This window comes from Cnephaeus nilssonii, assembly GCF_951640355.1.
Source record: "Cnephaeus nilssonii genome assembly, chromosome: 3".
Taxonomy (NCBI): Eukaryota; Metazoa; Chordata; class Mammalia; order Chiroptera; family Vespertilionidae; genus Cnephaeus; species Cnephaeus nilssonii.
In genome coordinates this window covers 28,731,179-28,747,780 of record NC_137074.1, presented here as the reverse complement: position 1 = coordinate 28,747,780, position 16,602 = coordinate 28,731,179, and the positions used below count along the sequence as shown (strand labels likewise).

Sequence of the window (16,602 nt, the reverse complement as noted above, 5' to 3'; positions counted from 1 at the left end):
TATTTCATTTATTTTTTTTCTTTAATGCTTTTTTAAAATTACATTATATTACTATTATATTAGTTTCAGGTGTACAACATAGTGATTAGACATTTACATAACGTATGAAGTTGATCACCCTGATAAATCCAGTACCCATCTGACACGATACATAGTTATTACAATATTATTAACTATCTTCCCCATGCTGTACTTTACATCCCCACTACTATTCTGTAACTACCAATTTGTACTTCTTAATTCCTTCACCTTTTTCCATCTTTAGGGAGGTGTAATTGATTATCTAGTTATTTTATTAGGATCCTAGAGGCCCAATTCATGAAATTCATGCAAGAATAGGCCTTCCTTCCCCCGGCTGCTGGCACCTGCTTCTCTCTGGCACCCGGGACCCAGGCTTCTCTCCAGCCACCAGCAGGTACCCGGGACCTGGGCTTCCCTCTCATCCTGGCTTCATTCGGAAGGTCATCTGGAAGGATGTCTGGTCTAATTAGCATATTACGCTTTTATTATTATAGATAACAACCAGGCCTGCTCAACCTTACTCATTACTTGAGCAGAGTTGGAGCTAGTGTGTATTTTTTATTAACTTTTGCAAAAGGTTTGCTATTTTTTTCTGAAGAGAATGACATTTTTTTTCTGTTTCCACATGAATTATTGATCATGCACAAAAAGAAACCCATATGACAAGAGATGGTGGAGTACCTGGGGTTTAGTGTGCAGGCGGTGATCTCTCGGTCTCTCTCTTCCCAAGACGAGTGTCATTTGCACTTGAATGAAGTGTATAGCTGGGATATACCGATGACAGTGCAGCGGAGACTGCAGTGAGCTCTCCAGCATGCCCAGGGCTCTGAAGTGGATTGAAGTAGAGTCTGTCTGGAGAACGCCACTAGAGAGGAAATCCTCCTGTGAGGCACCTCCATCTCCAGAGCATTTGCTGCTTCAGTCAAGTGTCCAATTGATGACACTGGAGTGATGGGGAAGCCGTGCACGCACCGCCTTTCTGCCCAGCTCAGGCTCTAAAATCAGAACCTTTATGAGGCTGTGTATTATTTTGAAAGGCGCTTTGGGAACTTAAGTGGAAAACCGAGATAATGTTAAAGTTGGTAATATGAAGGCAATTTGTTGAACACAGGAACTGAGAACTACTTGGGAGGCAGGGTGGGTTGGGGGAGATATTTTCCAAAACATGTTGCCAAGGATGGCTTAGCTCGGTTCTCATTGTCCTGTCTCTGGCCAGTGCAACGTCTCTCAGGATCCTGACAGTGTTTGTTGTAAAGAAATGTCATCTGTACTGGAAACTGATCATTGACTTTAAAATATATATATATATATATATATATATATATATTTTTTTTTTTTTTTTTAAATCTTTATTGTTGAAAGTATTACAGATATCCCCTTTTTTTCCTCATTGACCTCTTCCAGCCTGCCCCTACCCCCCACCCCAGGCCTTTATCACACGATTGTCTGTGTCCATGGGTTATGCATGTATGCATACAAGTTCTTTGGTTGATCCCTTTGATCATACTAGGGGTGATCATTTACTTTTGACCTAGCCCCCTTCCTGCCTTCTTTGTAGCCTCTTCTTGGGTCCTTTCCGGTGTGTGCCTTCTTTCTCTTCAGCTGCTTTTTCACCCACTTACCTGGACAAAGTTGCTTTGAAGCAAAGCTTGTCTGTATCAAAATCAGCACACCAGTGAATGAAATTACCATTTGCCCATCTAAACCTTCCCTGTTAATTATTTCTCCTACTTGGTCTTTTGGTTTTTATTGACTGTTTTTCTGGTGTCTATTTTGTGATGCTCCCATTACTTGTGAGAGTGAAGTGTTGAGGACCCATTTGGAATCCCTTAGAGAAGAGAAGTGCCAATCATATTTAATTCTGATTCCTCAGCCTCTGACAGACAACGCAGGAGTTTTATCTTCTGACGGTGGGGTGTGTACTTGTGTGTCTTGGCACGGTTAGATCTGAGCAATCCTCTGAAGGACCATTTCATTTTCTGCCCGCGTGTGGCCTTTCAAATGAAATTAAACTTGATCCCGGGTTTTGAAGTGGTGGTTGCCTTTCATTAAAATTTTACAGAGGGCAGCTGTGGAGGACATCAACCCCGCGGATGACCCTAACAATCAAGGCGAAGACGAATTTGAGGAGGCCGAGCAAGCGAGAGAAGAAAATCTGCCAGATGAAAATGAAGAGCAAAAGCAAAGGCATCAAAAGCAAGGGAACGCGGAAATGGAGGAGCATTTGGTGGTAAGCAGAGGCCATTCTGGGGGGTGGTGGCTCCTGGGTATTTGAATAAATGGCTCGTGTATGCAACAGATGAGTCATGACCTATGTTGACAGAAGGTTCGTCTCTTTGGCTGGTTTTCAGGCCGCTGTATGAAATGATGTGTCTGCACTCAGAGAGAGGGGGTGACGGATGGCCTGGGCTTTGTGTTGGGAACGATTACTCATTATTTCCTGGCCGCTGATGCAGGGAAAGCCCGCTGTTCATGGCAGCGTGCTTGTTCTTTGTCCCAGAGTGTGTAAAGCACATCCCTGACTTTCAGTGACCCGAGCCTCCCCTTTGTGTCACAGATGGCGGGAAATCCAGATCAGCAGGAGGACAATGTGGACGAGCAGTACCAGGAGGAGGGCGAGGAGGAGGTAGGAAGGCGGAATGCCGGGGACTGACTGCACTCACCCTCACCAAACCTCAGCAGCATTGGTTTTGATACGCCTTTTTCCAGAAATGTTTGTGGAAAGACTTGGGCAGGATAAGAAAGGGGGTTTCAAGAGGAAATGGCCCATGGCAGTGGACACACTGGTTAGAAGGTAACGATAGCAGGAGAATAGAATCCCTTCTCCTTCTCCCTGGTTCTCAAGAAGACGTCTGGCCTTCCAGGAACAATGGACTTGGGTATAGATGGCCTCTGTAAGGTTATTTCCTGCTGTATCTGTCCCTCATGAAAGAGAAGAGCAGCGTTCCGCACACTGAGGAGGGAGTCTGCACGAACCCCGCAGCTTTCTCTATAGACATTGCATACTGCCTGCTACCCGGGTGCCCCATAGGGTCTGTCGGAATAGGCTTCACACCCTGCAGGTATTTACAATAAATGTATGGGCTCGGGCTCTCCTTTTAGCTTTTCCCTCCCAAGAATTCGGTATCTTAATTACATTTTACAGTAAAGAAAAGGAAAATTATGTAAGGAACTCAGTTGAGTAAAATGCACTTGGGTAGAAATTCTTCACCATTCATTTCAGTTTGCTTTTTTATTGTAAATTTCTGGCATATTCTTGTCAGGTTTAGAGCATCGTGGGGCCACATTTGTGTAAGTGACTGCTGAGTGCTGCTGGTGTAGCCACTTTGTCACAGCACTTCACTGTCTGGACACCTGACGCTCTGTACTTGGGAACATGGTATGGAGGAGGCCAAAGCCCCATGATCAGTCTCTCCCTGGACCAGTGAAGGTGTCTCTCAGCCAGGTGCCTAGCTACTGTGTGGCTTTGGCCGAAAGGAGATGAGAGGATGGACAAGTGGCAGCCTGAACAACCCATTCCCCCAACCCCACCCATGGACGTGCTGAGAACACCTCTGCTGCTGCCCTCATTGCACAGTTACCCCGAGACCCTGCTCAGAACATCTGTCCTGCTGCCCTCAGTGCACAGTTACCCCCCGAGACCCTGCTCAGAACATCTGTCCTGCTGCCCTCAGTGCACAGTTACCCCTAAGACCCTGCTCAGAACATCTGTCCTGCTGCCCTCAGTGCACAGTTACCCCGAGATCCTGCTCAGAACATCTGTCCTGCTGCCCTCAGTGCACAGTTATTACCCCTGAGACCCTGCTCAGAACATCTGTCCTGCTACCCTCAGTGCACAGTTATTACCCCTGAGACCCTGCTCAGAACATCTGTCCTGCTGCGCTCAGTGCACAGTTACCCCCGAGACCCTGCTCAGAACATCTGTCCTGCTGCCCTCAGTGCACAGTTACCCCCGAGACCCTGCTCAGAACATCTGTCCTGCTGCCCTCAGTGCACAGTTACCCCCGAGACCCTGCTCAGAACATCTGTGCTGCTGCCCTCACTGCACAGTTACCCCCGAGACCCTGCTCAGAACATCTGTCCTGCTGCCCTCAGTGCACAGTTACCCCCGAGACCCTGCTCAGAACATCTGTGCTGCTGCCCTCACTGCACAGTTACCCCCGAGACCCTGCTCAGAACACCTGTCCTGCTGCCCTCACTGCACAATTACCCCTGAGACCTTTCTCAGAACATCTGTCCTGCTGCCCTCAGTGCACAGTTACCCCCGAGACCCTGCTCAGAACATCTGTCCTGCTGCCCTCAGTGCACAGTTACCCCCGAGACCCTGCTCAGAACATCTGTCCTGCTGCCCTCAGTGCACAGTTACCCCCGAGACCCTGCTCAGAACATCTGTCCTGCTGCCCTCAGTGCACAGTTATTACCCCTGAGACCCTGCTCAGAACATCTGTCCTGCTGCCCTCAGTGCACAGTTACCCCCGAGACCCTGCTCAGAACATCTGTCCTGCTGCGCTCAGTGCACAGTTATTACCCCTGAAACCCTGCTCAGAACATCTGTCCTGCTGCCCTCAGTGCACAGTTATTACCCCCGAGACCCTGCTCAGAACACCTGTCCTGCTGCCCTCACTGCAGTTACCCCCGAGACCCTGCTCAGAACATCTGTCCTGCTGCCCTCAGTGCACAGTTACCCCCGAGACCCTGCTCAGAACATCTGTCCTGCTGCCCTCAGTGCACAGTTACCCCCGAGACCCTGCTCAGAACATCTGTCCTGCTGCCCTCAGTGCACAGTTACCCCTGAGACCCTGCTCAGAACATCTGTGCTGCTGCCCTCACTGCACAGTTACCCCTGAGACCCTGCTAGGAACATCTGTCCTGCTGCCCTCAGTGCACAGTTACCCCCGAGACCCTGCTCAGAACATCTGTCCTGCTGCCCTCAGTGCACAGTTATTACCCCTGAAACCCTGCTCAGAACACCTATCCTGCTGCCCTCACTGCACAGTTACCCCTGAAACCCTGCTCAGAACACCTGTCCTGCTGCCCTCACTGCACAATTACCCCCGAGACCCTGCTCAGAACATCTGTCCTGCTGCCCTCAGTGCACAGTTATTACCCCCGAGACCCTGCTCAGAACACCTGTCCTGCTGCCCTCAGTGCACAGTTATTACCCCTGAGATCCTGCTCAGAACATCTGTCCTGCTGCCCTCAGTGCACAGTTATTACCCCTGAAACCCTGCTCAGAACACCTGTCCTGCTGCCTTCACATACACAGTTCCCTTGACTAAGTCTACTTTGTCATGTTTGTTCCATTTGTCAGCTTTTAGAGCTAATGCTGAAATTTGAGCTTATGCCAGGAAAACAAAAGGATGTCGCTCTTTATAGCTGTTGGCAACATACATCTCTAGTCACATGCACTCGAACTGGCTTGATCTTTTCATTTTCTCTTTTCTCACCCTGCTGTTCCTCCTGATGTGTCTTATCAGAAAAGAGCATTAAAGAAACTCGCAGCCTTGAATATTAAGGCATTTGGCAAGATAGATACTATCTGGACTTCTCTTGTAACAGGATGTCTAGACTAATATTACTTTATTTCATTATGGCAGATTCCTGGAATCTTTGAGGGATTAAAAGAGAAGCAATTCACCTTGGCTTTTTAAAAAAAAATTCAGAGGGTAAACATAAAATTTTAATCAGTATTTGGTGATGATTTTTTGCTTCGTTATTATGTCAGTGAAGGTGGAGAGAGAATCCTGTGATCCAAGAAGGATCAAGGTTAGAAAGAGAAGACTGACAGACACAAGGAGGTGGGGGAGGGGGGAGGAGGGGGACCAGGCAGAGGTCAGTGCCTCACCCTGGGCAGCCCCTCCCTCAGGCCCAGACTCTTTCCTCCGGGTGCAGAGCTGCCAGCGCCCTTTTCCTCGCTGCGCCGAGCCAGGTCCTGCTTCTCATTGGCCAGTTCCTTGCCCAGGTCTCCTGTGTTTGGCATCTGCATCCCCACTTTCTAACCCCCTCTTGCATAGGCTCCAGGTTGCCACACCCTCTCCTTTAGGATGTTGCCTCGTGAACCCTGAGGAAGCCCAGTGTGCCTTTCTTCTTCCCTGGGTAACTTTCCTCCCTGCCCCTGAGCGCCCCTTGTCCAGGCTGTGTTGTCTTTTTCTCGTGGTTCCTGAGCTGATGATTATTGGATCTTCCACTTCCTCCAATTGGTCCCTGTTCTTCCCTTGAGGGAGGGCAGAGAACGGTGGTTCCCAAATACCTTCAAGGACGAGTAACAGTCAGAGACAAAGATCTCAGCAGGCAGGAGCAAAGTGAGAAAAATAAAAGAGGATTGCAGAATGAGAGAATGCATATTGTGTTGCTTATAAGTGACTGTGTATGTGACACTGTTTGTGGGGCACAAGGGAAACCATAGGACACTGGGTAGTGTACTTTGCTGTTGTCACCATCTAGCCTCAGGGTCTCCTAGCTGCCCCACCGACCTCTGGGATGTGCGGCTCACTGCTCTCGTGGGATTCCTCCTTCCGGAGGAAGTGCATCTTGCTAGGGCAATACCTGTTCAGAGGTGCAGTTTATGTCAGATTTGTGCCTTGACCTCTGAGAGTAGAGAACCCCAAACCAGTGTGATTTTAGGAAATTTGCACCGTCCCTGCCTTGTTTTGTCTGAATGCAGCGATGTCAGTCACCCTTCAAAGACAGAAAAATGATGGTTATTGACAGAATTCATTGTTTATTGTTTAGGATTAAGTGGAAGACATTTACATGGTGATCCCATCCTCTTGTTGCTTACTTCCCAGATTTTTTTTATCTATTTATGAGAAACGACAAATTATGACATTGCCCAAAAACATACTCGGGGTGCTTTAAAATTAAGTGCTCAAAAAAAAAAAAGTAGATTGAATGACTGCTTGACACTCTGAGTGCTCAGTTTCCCAATGTAACTGGAAATGGATTGATCTGAACACTCACAAGAGAGTAAGCACAAGGTTATGTGGCGCCGTTAGCGGTGGGCTGTGAGCCACCACATCAAGCAGCTGCCCATCCGGCAGGAATGCTTCTGTTGAGTATACTCAGCACTCAGCAAGCAGTGGTGCCCATCACTGTGGCTGACATTGCTCAAGGCCTTTCCTCGGTCACATTCCATCCACCTGTTTGGATCCTAGCATTCTCGACTGCTTACAGTTCAGCCTTCTGATTCCTTGCTCATCCCATTACATCTTCGATGTGTGAAAGAAAGGTGTTAATCCATCCAGGGACAGGGTCAGCGTAGCTAACCAAAACCCACTTCAGACTCTGTAGACTTGCTTTTTAAAAAAATTTAGTTTTTTTAAAAGTTTTTTTTAAATTGATTTTTAGAGAGGGAGAGAGAGAGAAACATCGATCAGCTGACTCCCACACGCCTCCTACCAGGGATCAAGGCCTCCACCCGAGAATGGAACCGGCCACCTTTTGGTTCACAGAACAACACCCAACCAACTGAGCCCCACCGGCCAGGGCACTCGACCTGTTTGTTTTGGCTATTGATTAAACTTTGCCACATCACATAGGGACCGTTTCTAAAAGGCTTAAAACACCAGAGTTCAGTGAACAAAAATGAGGAATGAGGAGCAGCGTTGGGAAATCTCTAACAAAACGTTTGCATCAGCTTTAACAGGATGCTAAAGAGGGCCTAATGTGGAAGACATAATTGGTGTGTCTACATGTAAAAGGGTACTAACATTTGGCTTCTGAACTAGATTCATTGATTTAGACTAATGCTTATTAGTCTAAGCGTATTTTAAAATTAGAAACTCTATATCATTTTTTTTTCTTTTTCAGTAATGCCTCTAAGATGAATTTGAATTACTTATGCCCCAAACATGAAGAATATATTATTAGGATAATAGGGTATATCTATAAATCTGAAAAATTAGAACATTTTCATTTGTGGGCTCCCTAAATTAAAGATTAATTTCATTCCGTACTTCCCTCCTCATATTATATTGACATCTGGTAAACAGCCTACATTTCTACAACATCTCAAGAGAAGAGAAGAAAGAACTCATAAAAAGGGTGTTTATCATTCTAGCTGGAGACATTCTAGCCAGTATTCATGTCACTCGAACGAGTGGCTCTTAGTCTTTGCTGTGGCTAAGAATTACCTTGGCGAGTGTGTGAAAAATACAAATACTGGGTCAGACCTTACCCTTGGAGATTTTGATCTTATCTATGGTACACCCTAGAAGGCAGAGTTGTACACGAGCACCCGGCTGATGCTGATTCAGCGGCACGCTATTTAGAGCCACAGTCCTAGGACAGATGGTAGCAGGTAGACTGTGGGAAGTCTGAACCTCCTGAAACTCCTGTGTAAAATGATGTGTATCTATACCCATTTGCTAACACCTTTCTTACCAAAGTCTTAAAAGGATCCATGACTTCCCTTCTCCCCCCCTCCCCCCACAAAAAAATGACAAAGATTTTATCCAACCTTTTTATTTTACAGATAAGAAATTTGAGCTGCAGAGAGGGTAGCTAAAATATTGAAGGTCACACAGTTTGTTATTGTTAGAACCATGATTAGAACACACTGAGGTCTGCTTTTAAAGGATGCCATAATTAAGTATATACAGCATGCAATTACGCAGGTAACTAAAATTGATATGGTCAAGTTCTTCTTTATAGAAGTCAGTGAATACAGAATGAATGATAGAATTATAAAGTCACCATTTCTGTAAGCCCTAATTAAAACAATTGATTTAAGACTAATCATCAATGGTTGATATCACTAGGTGAATGAAAGTCCTGGAATTTTACCATGAAGGGATCAGGCTGTCACCATCGGGCTCACTGAACAATCTTAGCCTCACTGAAAGTGGGACAGGCATTATGTACCTCCCGATGTGATGCAAATAGGAATTCTACAGCATCCCTCTGAAAAACCCTTGCTTTGCAAATTGAGTCTGAATTCATCCAAGCCTTAAGCTAACTTGCTTTTATAAGAAATGTCAGGGCTAAAGGAATGAGTTAAGTATTGCCTTAAAAAAGCAAATAAGTCCAGAAAATGGGTCTTTCTATAGAACAACGAATCAGTAACATTGATTCATTGAGGAAAAAAGAGAGGAATAGCATCTAAGTGACCTGAGGCCTTTGTTTGGATGATGACTAGAACAAACCAACTGTTAATAGACATTTGTAAGACAATCAGGAAGATGTAAGTAATGACTAGACACTAGATGATACCATACACTCATTTACGGGGGGGGGGGGGGGGGGGGGGGGGAAGGGTTGTTTATCAGGTGAGGGTATTTTCCCATTGATTTTTAGAGAAAGTGGAAGGGAGGGGGAGAGATACAGAGAAAGATTGATGTAAGAGAGACACACCTTGACCATAATCAAACCCGGGACTCTTCAGTCCGCAAGCCGACACTCTATCCACTGAGCCAAACGGGCTAGCAGGTGTTTTAAAGGCATTATGGTTATATAAGAGAAGTCCATTGTTTTTAAAGAGATATATACTGAGATGTGTAGGGGTGAAATTATATGATGTATAAAAATGTTGAAGAATAATTCATCACAAAATAAAGAAAAGCAATAGGTGATGCAGGTGTGGCAATGTTGAGATGATTTTTGAAACTTGCTGATGACTATTAAGAGTTCATGAAACTTTCTTTGTGTGTGCTTGAAAATTTTTATAATAAAAACAAATGGCCTCATTGTTTATACAGCCAGGAGAGTTTCAGAAACAAGGTTTTTGTCCAGGTTTGTCTGACTCCACAGTCTGTGTTAGGGGTTGGCAAACTACTGGCCTCAGCCTGTTTTGTAAATGAGGTCTTAGGGGAACACAGCCATGATTTTTTATTTGCTTATTGTTAGAGGCTGCCTCTGCACTACAGTGGTGGAGCTGGGTAGTTGCTACACGGTACGGCCGAGAAAGCTGAATATTGACTATCTGGACCTTTACAGAAAAAGTGTGCCCACCCTGATTTACATATTCTTTCCACCATAGTGTAGTTTCCTCCCAGTCCCAACTAAGCCATGTTATTTTTCACTAGTATATTTTCATTATTATGGCTATAGAAGACATATATCTAATCACTGAAATTGACCAGGACATTTTAGCAATTTAACGATGTTTCAATTAGTGAGACCTTAATGTAATCTGAAATAAGTGCTTCATCGTTTTCATCCCATTGTCCTGGGGAATGTTGTTAATGAGGTTCTGTGACTAAGGGCAGAACAATGTCAGGGACCACAGCTAGAACCTGCTGGTGCAACGTGTATCTAGCTCACCCCACCAAGACATGTGACTGTAAAAGATGTTCTATGCCTCTGTCCACATAATGAATTTATTTTGTGCCAGTGTGAATCCAGATGGTGTTAGGCTGGTAAGAAAGGTCCATGAAGGCTGAACTCTGTCTAGGGCATCCTTGAAGGGTCATCTTTGTAGGCTCCTAACAGACCAGGTTCACTCCAAAGCTTGTCTGGTAGGGTGGGCTTTATTCCTGTTACACCTGGGCTAAGCACCTTGGGACAGCCCTTATCTTCTTGCTCCTTAATTAGAACACCTGCCTACTTCCTTCCCTTGCCCATTTCTGGGATTTTTAACCTTTTGCACTCGGATGTCGAGTGTGACTCGACACGGTTAGCATCGGTAGCAGGAATCGAGAAAAAAGCAAGCGAGTACAAAGTTAACACACCCCCCCCCTCCCCCCCCCGGCACCAAAAGAAATATTTTTTAAAAATCAGGTCATTTTATGTGTTATTCTAGAAGACTCACTCTATAACACTGCCTTGGAGAGAATGGGTTTTGTTTTGGTACCAGGACAGAACATGATGTTTAATGGATGATCAGCAATTTTTTGAAATGTATTCAAATGATTCATACCTTTTGGCATACACATGGTTTTTGAAACAGTTAAGTTAGAAAATATTTTCTAAGATATTTCCAACTCCTATATTTTGTGGAATGTGATCACTAAATAGATACTATTTAGCAAAAATATTTGGATGATTTCTTTGATGTGCATTTTGAAAAAATAATTGGGATCAATGACATGACATAGTAGTGATAGTATACATAATAGAAAACTATTTAAAACATAAGTGTCATGTTAGAACACTGAAGAGATATAGGGATTTGAGGCAGTTTAATAGCTATTTTATGAAGAAATTGAAATTATTATGTTCTGTGTTCTAGATATTTTAGACAGAAAAATTTGTTCTTAATTATAGAAAATTTTCTCCTATCTTATATGTAAGTCATAAGGTCTGTTTTCTTTGCCTGTGCAGAGCAGATATTTTTGCATTGATTCATTTATTCATTCATTCAACAGCATTTATTAAGCGATTGCAGTGAGCCAGGTATGCATCTAGGTACAGAAGACAGTTGAGTAAGATTTTTTTTATAGTAGCTGTATTATCCACTTCTTCATAGGTAATAGACAAATCAAATCTTTGACTTACCTTTTTTTCAAATTTAGTTTTAGTTTAATTTTGTTGCTGCTCTTTAAATGAACTCTTTAGAAATTATAATGTGTTGTTTCAAGTGCTTAAATGATAAAAGCATCACCCAGTATCTTTGATTTGTTTTAGGTTCAGGAAGATTTGACTGAAGAGAAAAAAAGAGAATTGGAACATAATGCTGAAGAGACCTATGGTGAAAATGATGAAAATGTACGTTTAGGATGTGTATTTCTATTGCGCATGTTTGCGCATGTGTAGGAGATACCTCTATATATAGTTGGATAGATACCAGTCAGTACATCTAAGGTGCCACAGAGTTTAACAGGCTAACCTGGACCCAGGAAAATTTGTGACAATATGAAGATTAAGAAAGACTGTAGCACTGTTGCTTCTTGGAACATTTTTCTTCACTTATTTCTTTCTTCCAAAAATGAGTAACTTTTCATAATTTTAAAATTTATTTATTAATCCTCATCTAAGGATATTTTTCTCATTGATTTTTAGACAGAGTGGAAGGGAAGGGGAGAAACATTGATGTGAGAGAGACACATCGATTGGTTGCTTCCTGTTACATGCCCTGACCTGGGCGGGGATGGAGCCTGCAAACAAGGTACATGCCCTTGACCAGAATTGAACCCAGACCCTACAGTCTGCAGGCTGATGCTCTATCCACTGAGCCAAACCGGCTAAGGCATCACCTTTTGTTTTTAAAGAGGGAATTATTTATTTCACTTACTCTATGCCCTATCTCTTAGGTGATGTTTGTTTCTTTTAATTTTAAGGCTGATGAGAAAAACAATGATGGAGAGGAACAAGAAGTTCGAGATGACAACCACCCCAAAGGCCGAGAGGAACACTATGAGGAGGAGGAGGAGGAGGAGGAGGACGGGGCAGCTGGTGCTGAGAAATCACAGCAAAGAGCTGAAATGTAGCTGCCCCCCGCCCCCCAAGTTCTCAGACAGCACTCGGCGGACAGATTCCTTACAAGCTGCTCAGAAATAAACCTGCCTACTGAACTCTAGGATATTTAATTACAAAAATTAAGAATTTAGACTTTTTTAAAACTTTTATATTAGAAATGCAAATACATTTATATAAATATATTTTAATAACCTAGGTTAGAGCTTCTTTTATATTCAAGCTAAACCCAAGCAAGAAAGAGAAATTTAGGCTCTGAATCTCTTTTTTTTCCCAATGATTATGTGATGTTGGAAAGGACATCGATTTTGTATATGCTTCAACTTGTTACTTTTCTATCTTCTAGTTTCCAGGTGTTATACATTGTTTGCCTTTGATAAAACACAGGATTTCAAAATAAGAAATACTGCAAAAAAAAAAAAAAAAACGCTGTTCGGAATTTACGGAGAATGGCCCGTTTACTAACTGCTCCCTTTTCGAGGTTCTAGTGTATATATATAATCTGATAGACTTTTCACGCGTCTGTGTTGCTGGGATGAGATTCATGTACAGAGTGACATTGTTTCCCAGACTTGTCACATCAGTTAGAAAAATATTTGGCTTTACTTAAAATCACAGCCCTTCTTCTTGAAATGAATTAAATTTAAAAGTGAGGTAGTACTAAATTCATATGACAGTGTTCTGGACTTAGATATTTCAGTATTCAAACAAGGTATGGCACTTCAGTGTAGTAACCTTTTTGAAGGACTGACATGTTGTTTAATAACTAATTGACTGTGGATGGGTAGTGTTTTCTACATGAGCACCCATTCTATTATTTTCCCACAGCGACCTAGCAAAATTCTTGTTTCATTATCTAGTTCCCTACAGTAATAGACATTTCCCCTGTAAGCTCTATGCCTCAGTAAGTAATCTCTGATGACAAGTATTTATAAAGGCATACCAAAATGTATAATTGAATAGGATTATTTTTTAAAAACTACATGGTGAGGTACACATGGTGGTAGGATAGACCCTGATGACTTTTCTGCTCGCTGAGGTTGGGTCTCCATTATGCCCACAGAGAGGCATTTTAATGATAAGTTATAAAAATTCCTTAAAATAAAGAAGTTAAAAATAAAAATTCCCTTGGGATAGAAACATTTCAATCTTAAGCATAAAGATTTTTAGATATATAAAATCAGGTTATATAATTCATGTGTGTGGTTTTGTAATAATAATAATAAAAAAACATTTCAATTTCTACTGTTGTATGAATGTAAATTTCTTTTTTAGTAACCACACTCATGTATGGTTCTGATTGTCCCAATTGAGTGATTGCGTATATATGCATAGGAATGTTTGTTCAGCTGTATTTTGGATTTTCAATAATCATAAATCAAATTTTACCTTTATGTATAAAAACCCTTTATGTAATGTAAAATGTATAATATTGTACATAATATTCAAAATACAATTATTTTGGTAAATTAGTTTGTATTTTTAATGTCCCAGTTGCAGTATTTAATTATTTGAAACATTGAAACTTGGTAATAGTCAATAAAACTATAAAAAGAAAGTGATCAATCTTTTAAAGTATGTGAGTTTTTAATAGTATTTTATTTTAAACATTCTTTTTCCTAAAAGGAAAAATTTAAGTGGAACCAATATACATTAATGAATTATACAATGCCTAACCTGTTATATTCTGTATCTCTTCCTCTACTTAATTGGTGTGTGATTTTTCCCTTCCTCTATCCTAAAGAAAAAGCTAAGAATTTTTATTTTATTTGAGTTAGTTCTGGGGAAGAAAAAAGAAACAGAGAAACATATGAGTGTCATGTGTGCATGCACACACACATAATAAACAGCAACAAAACCCTGTCATATGTATCCCCACTAAGAAGCAATAATCACAAACCATACTACTTAGGATGGCACAAGTTATAGGGCCATTTTAGCTAATGTTTGGAAGAGAACTAATCAGCCGGAGTTAATCTACATTAATGAGATGAGCAGAAATAGTCACTTGTATTTATCTTGCCAATTAATCTGTGACTTCTGGTGCAACCAATAAGTCAAAGGACTTGGTACCAGTAATCTAATAAGAAGCGGGGGAGGCACGTTTATTAGGGGCAAGTACAGTGCAGCACAAAAAAGCTACATTAGTACAAATATAATGACTGGATAGCTGTAAGAGTGATCAAAAAAGATCTAGGAGTAAGAGTATGACCTGGCCACATGCAAGTTACAATGACTCGATTTATAAAGAAAAATTACTGACACTGAATGTCATAGAACCAGGAGTGTGATAATAAGACCACTGTAACCCACAGTGCTCCTTTAAGGTTGATGGAGTTCCTCCCTCCCCACTCAACTGAAGAAGTTTGTTCTGTAGGATTTGACGTTTGTCCTTGAGTCTGCCTTCTCTCCCTATAGATGCCACCAAAATATTTTTAAGTTTGCCCATTTCTCTCCACTCCGCTAACCCGATTCAGGCCTCTGTTATCTTTTACCTAGACTATTGTAATAGTCCCTAACTTCTCTCCTCATTTACTTTCTCCTACCAACCTCTACAATCTGTCCTAGTGTGACCTTTCTAAAGTTACCACTAACACTACCCCATTATTGAATGATATAATAAAATTGCTATTGCATATAGAAAAAATTCCAAACTCCTTAATATAACCTACATAATTCTTCATGATCTGGCCCTATCTTATCTCTTCAGCCTTACAATTTACCATCCAAACTGAATCATAATAAATGTAACTCATCTTTGCCAAGCACATTTCTCTCTTAATATCTTAGTAAGTGACCTTGACCCCTGTCTCTGGGTGGGAAGTCAACTTGAGCAGAGCCAAAAATACTAACCACCTCCTTGGACAAAGTACTGTACTTGATCCAAGATGGACACATGACTTAATTTCTTCCCTGGGATTTTTTGTTGGAGGGGAATTCTCCATGGAGTTTCTATACATCTGTGACAGCTTTTCTGCTGGGCTATCTTTTCAAGGATACTTGCCTAGCAAGCATCCAGAAGTCAAAGCTACTATCTCTTTCTGGGTTGGAGGACATATTTGTTCCCTGACGAGGATAATAAAGATAATATCTCCCTTGGGGGCAAGTGGGGACAGGTTTGCTAGCAGTCCTTTTATTAGAGGGTTTCCTAAGATTAGCGATCCTAGTTGGAACACAAGCTTAATGTGTGTGCAACATCCACCTTGAGTTCCTCACATTGTTCCCATGACACTTGGGGGCCAAGGGAAACTGATATGAACATGAAACTCGCATTGCCTGCTGTGCCATGAGAAATATTTGTCTCAGAGCCAGCAGTTGAGTGTCTTCTATCAGCACCTATGGGACTGTGGCAGGCTTAACTTGTTAGTTTGTTAATTGGGTAAAAATCTCAGACTCTGAACAATTATTTCCATTTTTTTCAGGCTGGAGCACATGGAAAATAGCAGGCATCTCTCTTCTCTCTCCAATGGCAAAGCCATTGCATGCCAAGCACTAATACTTTGAGTAAATATGTACTAAATGAATATCTTACAATCCACATTTGTAAAATGAGAATGCTGATTATTTATAGATCATACAATTTTGAGTAAGTGGCAGAGCTAAAATTTCTTCCCAAGTGAATCTGATTCCAATGTTAATTGTAAATATAGCCATAATTATATGGATCATTATTCAGTGCTACATTCTGAGTTTCATACATTAAGAAGGTGTGCTTTAAATTTTACAACAAAACACACAAATTCAATTGAAGTGTAAAAAAAAAAAAAAAAGAAAAGAAAAGAAAAGCGAAGTCTCAGTCATAGGGTTTTGAGGAGAAACTAAGAAATTGGAATTATTTGACCCAAGAAATATATGGTTAGAGGAAGATGTAACAGTGTATGTCTATCTTCTTTGAAGTGTCAATTGTAACATCAGGAATAAAAAAGTTTTTGAGAAAAAGGTGAAAGGAGCTGTGAAATCTAGAACATGAAACAGGATATCTCTCTATATAAAAGCCTAAGCAACCTGAATGACCGGTCACTATGATGCACACTGACCACCAGGGGGCAGACGCTCAATGCAAGAACCACCCCCTGATGGTCCTCAGCTGACCTACTCACTCCCTCAGTAGTCCTGCAGGTCCCATCTCCAGAGAACAGGCCAGGCACTGATGGACCAGTGCCTCCGGCCTGATCCTGACAGTGCTGCTGGCCTCCTGGAAGTCAGCCTCGGGCACCGCAGCTGCTTCCC

At 42.2% G+C, this 16,602-nt stretch overlaps 1 protein-coding gene across 2 annotated transcripts in view; it reads left to right on the top strand.

The window, feature by feature from the left end:
- Positions 1-13,930, top strand: part of GOLIM4 (golgi integral membrane protein 4) — a 79,891-nt gene extending 65,961 nt beyond the window's left edge. For both annotated transcript variants that reach the window (XM_079766425.1, XM_079766424.1), the window contains exons 13-16: positions 2,084-2,251; positions 2,579-2,647; positions 11,584-11,664; positions 12,237-13,930. In XM_079766425.1, coding sequence (XP_079622551.1) covers positions 2,084-2,251; positions 2,579-2,647; positions 11,584-11,664; positions 12,237-12,386 — 468 coding nt within the window. In that variant the 3' untranslated portion in view covers positions 12,387-13,930. The remainder of the gene's footprint in view (positions 1-2,083; positions 2,252-2,578; positions 2,648-11,583; positions 11,665-12,236) is intronic.
- The last annotated feature ends 2,672 nt before the right edge of the window (positions 13,931-16,602 follow it).